Source organism: Octopus bimaculoides, chromosome 26 (genome assembly GCF_001194135.2).
Source record: "Octopus bimaculoides isolate UCB-OBI-ISO-001 chromosome 26, ASM119413v2, whole genome shotgun sequence".
NCBI classification, from domain to species: Eukaryota; Metazoa; Mollusca; class Cephalopoda; order Octopoda; family Octopodidae; genus Octopus; species Octopus bimaculoides.
The window spans coordinates 26,331,138-26,341,402 of record NC_069006.1 but is presented as its reverse complement, the minus strand read 5'-3'; the positions used below and the strand labels follow the sequence as shown (position 1 = coordinate 26,341,402).

Genomic DNA, 10,265 nt, shown 5'->3' with positions numbered 1-10,265 from the left:
ACAAACTTTGGTCGGATTTGAACTTTAAATAAATGTTGCAATCTGAGTTGAATGTTGTCACACCAAGCGCGATCCTGTGGTTTTAGATATATATACAGACGAGACGGTTATGCCTGGAATGCTTTTGATCGTAAGTCTACTTGTATCAGGGTTAAACAAACAAGGAATCTACTTACGAGAAATAACAGCTAAATCACCAGTTAACGAAGTCTTAACGTGGTCAAAGAAACAAAAAGACGAAACGGCAGAGAGAGGAGGTACGTCATGTCAGGAGGCAAAGGCAAGTGGTCCTTTTCGGGATAAAGGGTACAATAGTCCAGTGGTAGGGAGTCAGGGAAGGGGCTGTGCTCCTGACTCTTTACAGAGCCTCCGTGAGAGAGGGAGAAAGGCATTCTCAAATCATAGGACCTGGCTAGATTGCTTGGCACGGAGATCCAAGACGGCAGGTGGTGGTGTTCAACTGGGCCAGGCCAATGACGGGATTTGAACTCAGAACGCAAAGAGCCGAAATAAATTACAAAAGTCATGAGGCTTAACGTTCTTATAACGAAAGAATACCGTTTCTCCTATCTCCCGTTCTTGGAGTGGGTCCTTTTTTTTTATCGCCCTCCAAAGAGATGAAAGGCAAAATTGACCCTCGGTGGGATATGATCTCAAAATGCAAAGAATCGTCCGAACAACGAAGACTGGACGAGAGTAACGACAGTTGCTTCTGATAAGACCCTATAGAGGAGGGGCTGGAGGACTCTACCCCAAGAATGGTGGTCGGAGAAGGATAGATGGGTTTAAACATCCACCGTCGCCACTTAAACTTAAAAGATTTAAGATTCCCGGTCCGAGTGAAACAAGTGTTTGTCCAAAACAAACAGCTGACCGTCTGATTTACAGTAATATTCAAATGAAAGTTCAGTTTATGATCATTATTAAAGGCTTCGGTTAGGGGTCGGCATTTGAGAATTAAAAGTTTACGGTCTGAGCACAGATTAATTCAACAACTGTTAATAATATAAAGACTATCGGTATAAATACACCCCCATATGCACAGAGACCTACAGATGTGTACATTAGATCGGAGCAATGTGTATATAGCATATATGCATATTATGTGTATGTATGCACATATATAAATATATAATCAAGTTTGTAGTTTGGAGGATCGTACTTAGAAATACGAGTGCTAAAAGTTTAAATAGCGGTGGAGAGTTTCTTGTAAGGAGAGAAATGAAAAGAATTTAAACTTCTATAAAGAAGGATTATTCTGTGTCTCTGGACAGGGTTTCACTTTGAAAGCTGGACATGGAAGATTAAACGACTTCATCCCATAAAGAAAAAATATTAAAGAAACAAAGGGTGAAATATAGATGAAAACAGTGTTATGGTCAACAGGAAAAATCATCAGAGTATTGTCCGTAATGTTAGTGTATGCATTCACACACACACACACACACACACACAAATACATATATATCTGTATGTATATACACACATACACATAGATACACCAACACATATTTACATCATCCCAGCATCTCACATTAAGAACCAACACATTGTTGGTGTAGGAATGGATGAGACAACAACAATAATATCACACGAACCAGCAGAGAAATGCTTAACATATATATTTATACATCATGTACACAAGCAAACTCCAAATGAACACACACACATATATATATATATATTTACATACGCATACATACACATATACATATATATGTATGTATATATAATGTCTAAATACACGTGTTTAAATAATGAAAGAGACAATGACATCGTCGTTTTTATGTGAACGATGTCTTTTGTAGAAGAGAGCGAAACATTTGAAGAAATAAAACCATGAAGTGTAATAATAATAATAATAATAATCAACTGGCGTTAAATAATTAAAGAGAAACGAGAGACTGGAAGAGAATCAGAAGCTTCCTCCATGATTGAAGGTAGAAAGAGATATAAAAGAAGGTGTCTCACTGTTTGTTAGATGAGATGTTGTTGTCTTGTCCTATAATCCAAGAATGGTGTTTAATATTAAATGTGGTTCAGTGAAAGAATCCCAGTCAACCACTTCCACCTCTCGACTCCACTTTCAACAGAACCGCCATAATACACTCACACGTGCAACACACGACTTCTGCGCACATTTATACGCACACCGGAAGTACATCGCCACTAAGCGTCTCTTGAGCTTGGCATTTTTTTAACACCCTCTATCTATCCCTCCCCTCTCTCTCTGTATCCATATTTCTCTCTTTCTCTCCCTCCTTCTCTCTCTTTTTATGTTTGTGTTTATATTTCTCTCTCTTTTAATTTCTAACATCTTCCTCGCGTTCTCGTCCACTGTCTTTATTTCTCACCCCCCACTCTCTCTCTCCTCTCTTCCTTTTTGTCACACAACCTCTCTCTGTCTCCTCTCTTCCTCTTTGTCTCGCAACCTCTCTCTCTCTTCCCTCTTCCTCTTTGTCACACAATCTCCCTCCCTCTCTCTCACACGCACAGAAACTGTTTCTCTCTTACAATTTCCAATTTGAAATAATTTTTTTTAAATGTCTTTTGAAAAATAAAATCATTCTTTAGTACAAACACCATTCATAAGCATTTACCAAGCAAGTATATTTAGAAATAGTTTCTTTTCACCTCAACTGGATGAAAGAACCAGCTAACGTGTATGTATATATCTATATATATCCTTCTAAATCTTTTTTTTTTTTAAAGAGGGAAACACCTCTTTACTCTAACCCTGATGCTTGCAACTCCACTAAAACCAACCAAGATACCTGGTGGTGATGCTAAACCAGGATCCTAATTATGTTTACCACCCAAGTAAGCCATGATGCGATTTGAACTCAGAATGCAAAGAGCCAGAACAAATATCACAAGGCACCTAATATGACATTTTGTCGCTATAACAGGAACTCATGGGAAATATGTTGAGGGAGGATTCTAGAATGGGGAATCCCACAAAAGGAGATGTTGATGAAGTTTGTTTTAAGACACTGTACTGGAAACAGACCCCACTCACAACCAGCAGGGGTCGGGGACAAAAGTAAAATGATAGTTCCATTTGAAAGATACCAAAACAAACAGTGCTGGATTTAATAAAAATTGATAAAACCCTTCGACAGCCTGCTCCAGTATGGCCACATCCATTGCCTGAAACTATTAAAACTATTCCTTCAGGCTAACACAATATTTCTCCCAAAATAAATTGGTATTCTGCAGTTCCATAAATCCCAAAGCTAGATTTCATGTTCATTGTTACAAATATTTTAATGTCTGTCTACCTGAGATTATTAAATATTTACAACTGTCTCTAAATTAAAATCACGCAATTAACTGCCAGCTTATTTCTCACCTTATATATTTAGAATGAAAACCTAGCAATCTAATGAGTGCTTTTTTTTTTTTTTTTTTTTTTTTGATTACCAATTTTTTGGCACAATTTCCCTAACTGCAGACTGTATTACATTACTTGATTACAGTAATGAGAAGTCAAAAAAGTTTATTATTATCATTATTAGAGTAGAAAGGAGTTGGCAGGCTGGCAGAATCATTTGCACACCGGGTGAAATGGTATTTTGTTTGCTACTATGTTCTGAGTTCAAATTCTGCCTAAATATTACAATCCACTCCAGACTTTCATGCATCACCTCTTACAAACACACAAACCACACACTCTCTTCTTGGCCCCAATCAACAGACTTTCTCAGCTGTCCAAGCTACACTTATCACTCTTATTATATCGACCTTGAAAGGATGACAAGCAAAGTCTACCCTGGCAGCATTTGAACTCAGAATGTAAAGTTGCAGGAAAAACTGTGAAATATTTTGTCCAGTGTGGTAAAGATTCTGCCAACTCACTGCCTTACTACTACTACTACTAATAATAATAATAATTTTTGTCACAGGGGCAGCTTGTGGGAGGTGGGGGTGAGTCAGTTACATCGACCCCAGTGTTTAAACTGGTACTTATTTTATCGACTCGGGAAGGATGAAAGGCAAAGTCAACCTCAACAGAATTTGAACTCAAAACATAGCAATGGGAAAAATACTTCAAAGCATTTCGTCCAGCGTGCTAGCGATTCTACCAGCTCACTACTTTTGGTAATAATAATGGGTTCAAATTATGGCGTAAGGCCAGCAATTTCGGGGCACGGGGTAAAATTCAATTACATTGACCCCAAGACTCAACAGTTACTTAATTTATTGAACACAGAACATAAAGATGGATGGAATGCTGTTAAGCGTTTTGCCAGGCATGTTAATGATTCTGCCAGCCCACTGTCTTGAAATTGACCATGGCAGAATTTGAACTCAAAACATAAATTTGGATGGAATGCTGCTAAGTATTTGACATGGAAAGACTCTGCTCTGATTTCGAGACAAAAAGTAAGAAATACGGTAGAAGGGAGGTAATCACGACAGAACCAAATACAAGCTATTTGAGGTTCATTTGAAAATTCCAGTGCCAAGGTACATGGCTTAGTGTATTGCAGTTTATAACTGGGAACTTGGTACCTGGCAGTTGTGTCCCTCAGCAAGACACTTTACTCCAGTCCACTCAGCCGGCAAAATTGTGTTGTACCTGCAATTGAAAAGAGGCCAACCTTGTCACATTCTGAATCTCCCTGAGAATTACATTAAGGCTATGGAATGCTCAGCCACTTGCATGTTTGATCTGATCAGGAAATTATTGCAGCTCTTGGCATAACCAACAGAGCATCAGTTTGTGATTCTAATTTTTCTTACCAACATACAACAGGTTTCAATCTACCCAATTTCCTTTGAGATTTTGGCACACCTGTTGCAATGATTGCAGACGCCAAAATGGAAAACAAGATGTGAAACCTGGAACAGGGTTGCAAAGTGAACTCATTTACACCACAGTTACATCCACCACCGTATAACCAAATCACTTTATTCAGGTTGATCGGGATTGGACTAATGTTCTTGAAGCAGTATTCTATTTCTGATGTTAGGGTACTCTTTCGACTATTTTACCTCCTGGTGTTTGCATATTGAAAGCACCAAACTATAGAATGTACTGATATGTATGAAACATCATCACGGCTGCCTCAGCAGTTTCAATGTGAAGACAAGCAGAGATAAAGACACACACCATATTCTTTCAAATTTCAACTTTAGGTACAAAACTTGGTTTGCAGCAGGATAAGCTAACCAATGTTATAAACATTTATTCTACACAGAAATAAATTCCTTTATATGCACACACACACACACAGCGGGAAGTGTGAAAACACAACTTACTATGGACATCATTGGGTTAATTTGTGACCAAACACAGCTGGATGCACAAAAACTATTTAGAGCTGAAATTCTGGGTTCTCATTTTACTGCTTATTTAAGTCATAGCTCATAAAACCAAAGAGTGACTGTTGATGGTACTGGGAAGCAGACACAAATGGCTGTCTTGACAGGATTACACCAAAAGCAATTGCTATCTCATGACTACACTAGCAATGCAAACTAATGAAATGTCTTTGTAGGGGGCAGCACTTAGTAGATGTTGCTTGAATGAAGAATATGCTAAGATAAAGTTATCCAAAAATTATCCTCCTACTAGAATCCAAGCACCAAATAGTTTATCGCAAAATGGCTTTATTATATACACATGCACAGTGGAACCTCGCTTTATGAATTCTCTCTTGTGTGTAATTTCAGGACAAAGCATGTCGAATTGAAGCAGGGATGGACACTGAGTAAAAGTTAGGCAGCAACTGACACTTGCAGCTGGCGTGATTTTTTACTGAAGACCCTGTCATGCAGGACGTTTTATATTCAGAAAAACTGTTCAAGAGGGGCATTCATGAATCAAGGTTCCACTGTATATATTTCCTTCATGCCTGTCCAACAATCAGCTCTCATATTATACATACACACACACACACAGGCTTCTTTCAGTTTCTATCAACCAAATCCACAAGGTTTTGGTCAGCCTGAAGCTATAGAAGACACTTGCCACATTTGACATGCAATGAAACTGAATCCAGAACCACAGAGTCACAGAATCACTTGATAAAAAAAATTGAAACAAAAGGTTAAAGATAACATGACACAATATTTACATAAACCTGTTTTTATTTTTTTTCTTATTTATTCACAGTAAAATGTAAATGATTTTGTGTTGCAGTAAGTGTTCCTATAATGTCTTTGTTAAACTTACTGACCAATTTACTCGTACAACCAGTTGCTTAGAGCTGGTTTCCAAGTGATTTGCTCTTCCTTAGTAAACCATAAATTGATTTCATGATTGGCTGATTCAGTTCCATCACTACCATGGATGATGTTACGTCCCATATCAATACCGTAATCACCACGGATGGTACCAGGGGCGGACTTCTTGGGGTCAGTGGCTCCCATCATGGTGCGAGCAGTTGAAATTACACTGGCACCTTCCCAGACCATCGCCAATACAGGGGAGGAGGACATGTGGGCTACGAGACCATCAAAAAACCCTTTTCCTTTGTGTTCTGCATAATGGGATTCCAAAAGGGTCTTGGAAGCATGGACCAACTTGCAGGCAACCAACTGGAAGCCACGTTTCTCAAAACGGGTAATGACTTCACCACACAGTCTGCAAAGAAAGGGAAAAATGAGATTTAAAGACAAAAGTTACAATGACATTGAAAAAATTTACCAAAGTTTTAATAGAAAAATGTTTAATATTGAACAGATCATAAAGATGGATGAAATGCAGCTAAGCATTTTGCTTGGCGTGTTAATGATTCTGCCAGCCAAAGGTGCCACCAAGCTGTGGGGCTGAACCCAGAACCATGAGGTTGAGAAGCAAACTTCTTACCACACATCCGCACCTAATTATAACTAGGTTTCCCTCTATGAATGTAATTACTCCTAATTAGCAATGAAGCTTGCTGCATTGACTAGCTGAACAGGAATACATTCGTTATTTAATCGTCTAATTATTGGATATGCTTTTATTTATATAACTAATTATCATACTGATGAATTTATGAATTCAAGATTGAGACAGAAACCTCAAACTCTCAGTCAAGATTAATAGCTGTTAATGTTTATGGGGAACAAGCAGTATCCTCAAATCAATTATAGCTAACAGAACTCTAATCATTATGCAGTGTATTCCAAACAGAAATTCTACTCAGACACCATAACTCCACACTAATTTCCTCACCAAACTCACCATCAACTCTCAAGTCCTTCATCTATATTTAGCAAGCTTAGAAACCACCAAATTACACACGAAAATACCATGCATGTGTGGCCACTCCTCTGTGTTACTGGCAACTGTAATCCAGTACAGAGTCGATGACAAAAGCCATACCTCCCACAGGCTGACCTGCTAAGAGAGGGTCACTTGAAATCGAGGAGGAAAGCCTGCAGATCATCAATTGGACTAAAATTTTGCAGCTAATTAACAAGCAATGACTATAGCCTCTGAATCGCAGAGAAAGAGATTCATCATAATCACAGGCAATGTAACAAAAATTTGTGAGTTCAAACTATTTAAAATGAATGAAGAACGATCCTCTTACTAGAATCAAGATATCAACTATATTTTCTGGTAATCGTTACCGGAAACATTTCATCTAAAAGTGATGAGAGCGGCGCTTGCACACATAATTCATCTGTTTATACTTATCTACTTAGTAACCCAATCACCCCCACCCCCCTTTATGTCATTATAAAATATATATATACACATACACACCATACCACTGAATATTATATACCTCAATAGGTTGCAGAACATCTCAGATTACCGTTGTAATTTAATGAGAACGATACCAGATCCCATATTAAATATCTTAGACTTCCTCGAGATGATAATCCTTTAATTCAACTCGGCTAATCTGAAATCCAGTTAAATTAATAATCAGGGCCTAAATTTCCAGTCACATAAGTACAACATTAAAACCGGTCTTGAATGGCAGCCAACGAACGGGAAATTTTTTTTATTGTAACAGATTTTTTTTTGTAGAGGTGTGGTGTTAAATGGGCAATAAATAAAACATGCAAGATTTTATCCATTGTATATAGCGACAAGGACATTGTAACGGGTACCATGACAAATAATTTTAGGTGTTAAAATTGTTTAGCAAGGCTAAGTTCCAGATCAATCCTGAAAGAATAGACTTATAATCAAGTGAGTTACAATGGCCTGACATAACGATCTAAATACACCAAGGTAGTCTTAGCATCTTAAAGAAAAAATTCATTACGACTTTCTTAGAAAACAATGTTAATATAAATTATCTGCTGTTTCTAGCAAGTGAAGCGACCAGCTTCACGCTGAGTGAAATGAGACAACGAAGTGACGTCTAAAAGGGACAAAGGAAACCGGCTATAAACCAATGGAAAAGGGGTATTAAGGGTTTGTGAAGAGGGGGGAAAAAGGAGCAGTACACTCCTCTGCTAACGGAATCGTCTACAAGGCTGTTCTGACAGCTAGAAACAGCAATCGAACTTCTGTTTTAAAAATGAAAGGGAACATTGAATGTAATCCGACATAAAACGATTATGACTAAAACATCCACGATCACAGTGATGCAAGGGACGAAGAAAAAGATATTTAAAGTAAAAATATAATTCTTTAAAAACTAGACAATATTTCCGCAGACAACATAAAGTGAGAGAGAGAAAGAGATTGACTATCCCCTCCCAGTTGTGCGCGCGCACAAAGGGGAAAAGAAACTGTGCGCACACGAGATGAAATGGAAAATAAAATTACAAATACAAGTTTTATTTTTGCAAAATAAAAACCCAAAAAACAAATTGGGCAATATAATTGATTAAAACATTTAATTTAGATCATTAATACAAAGACTGAAATAAATCCTGTCTTGATTTTTTTATGTCAATCACGACTCGAAATGCCGTTATAAAATCGCCTAAAAACCTTTGTATTTAAGCTTCGATTTCTTTGTTTTTTTATTAAAAAATAGTTGGCGTTTTTCTAAGTCTTGACAAAAATATAAAAAGATAATACAAAATTAATTCTTTAATTTAGTTACAATTCATACAAAGAGACATTGAGATTTTGATCAAAATGTGAATGACATGTCGACCTTCTCTTTGTCTCTCATCACATTTTAGATTTAGAAAATGTTATTAATAAAGATTAAAAACTAACGAAAGGTTAGCTGTTGGGAAAGTTTAATTGATTAATCAAAAAAAGAACATCTAATTAGTTCAGGACTAAACAATCTGGATAAAGAGAGACGAATTAAAGGGACTAGAAACAGCGTAGTGAAGTGCTGAAATATTATGAAACAGTTAAAACTAACCCTCGTTGGACGCCTTCTGGTTTGACAGCAATAAATGTGCGCTCCATGACAAAAGTTCTTCAAAAGTGCTCAAGAATTGTGAATAAGAAGAGGACGAATGAAGGCAGCTGAAATGCAAACTGGCAAAGAAAGGTCGGCAGGCAGAGACTCGGGATTTTATATAGCTGTGCCATGATTACCTCCCTTCGAAAGTACCTGCTAAGAAGGGGAGGAGGAGGAAATGACTACGTCAATGGAAGGAGGAGGGGAGGGAACACGACTGATACGTGGACGGGAAAAAGCTAAGTGACGTTAAAACTCAGTTTTACCATAGAAACAAGAATAAATAATAATTTTCTCATTAAGCCAATCGATGGCAGAAGTGTATAGTGACGTACAAGATGCGTCGTGGGGATTTAAGTTTCGTAACTTTACGTTCCGTGTTTAAATCCCATCGGAGTCAACTTAATTTTTAATCTTCTTGGGGATCGGTAAATCTAATGCACCAGTCAAGTACCGGGACGATTTAATAATGCTCCAAAAAAAGTTTCCGAAATATGAATGGAATTATAGTACTTTGATTACGTAGGTTCTGAGTTCAGATCCCGCTGAAGCCAGTACCTGTCCACTATAGGGAGCCGATTGCAATTAACATAGTTGAGAACTCAATGTTTCCATTAGATATAATGTCTTTTCAGAATTCGTCTCTTCTCGTGGCATTTCAATATATCTTCAGGAATGTGGTTACTTAATCGAAGTCAGAGACAGAAATTAGTCTCAATAAATAATATATTAAACATGACTCAATGGTTAGAGCGTCGGGCTCACAATCATGAGGTAGTGAGATCGATTCACGAACCCGGCTGCGTGTGTTCTTGAAGCACGATACATTATTTTGACATTGTTCCAAATCACTCAGCTGTAGAAATGAGTTGCGACGTCACTGGTGCCAGCTGGATAACATCGGTAGTGTGAAGAGGGGAGGCCGGAATGCAAGGGTGGCTA

The 10,265-nt window shown here is 37.7% G+C and overlaps 1 protein-coding gene across 1 annotated transcript; it reads right to left on the bottom strand.

Annotated features, from left to right (window-relative positions):
- Positions 1-6,078: 6,078 nt before the first annotated feature.
- Positions 6,079-9,439, bottom strand: LOC106882130 (nucleoside diphosphate kinase). Its single transcript, XM_014932695.2, has 2 exons — positions 9,282-9,439; positions 6,079-6,592 (listed from the first exon to the last, which is right to left on the bottom strand). Exons 1-2 carry the CDS (start codon positions 9,326-9,328, stop codon positions 6,190-6,192), a joined length of 450 nt encoding a protein of 149 aa, XP_014788181.1. The 5' UTR covers positions 9,329-9,439; the 3' UTR covers positions 6,079-6,189.
- Positions 9,440-10,265: the final 826 nt, after the last annotated feature.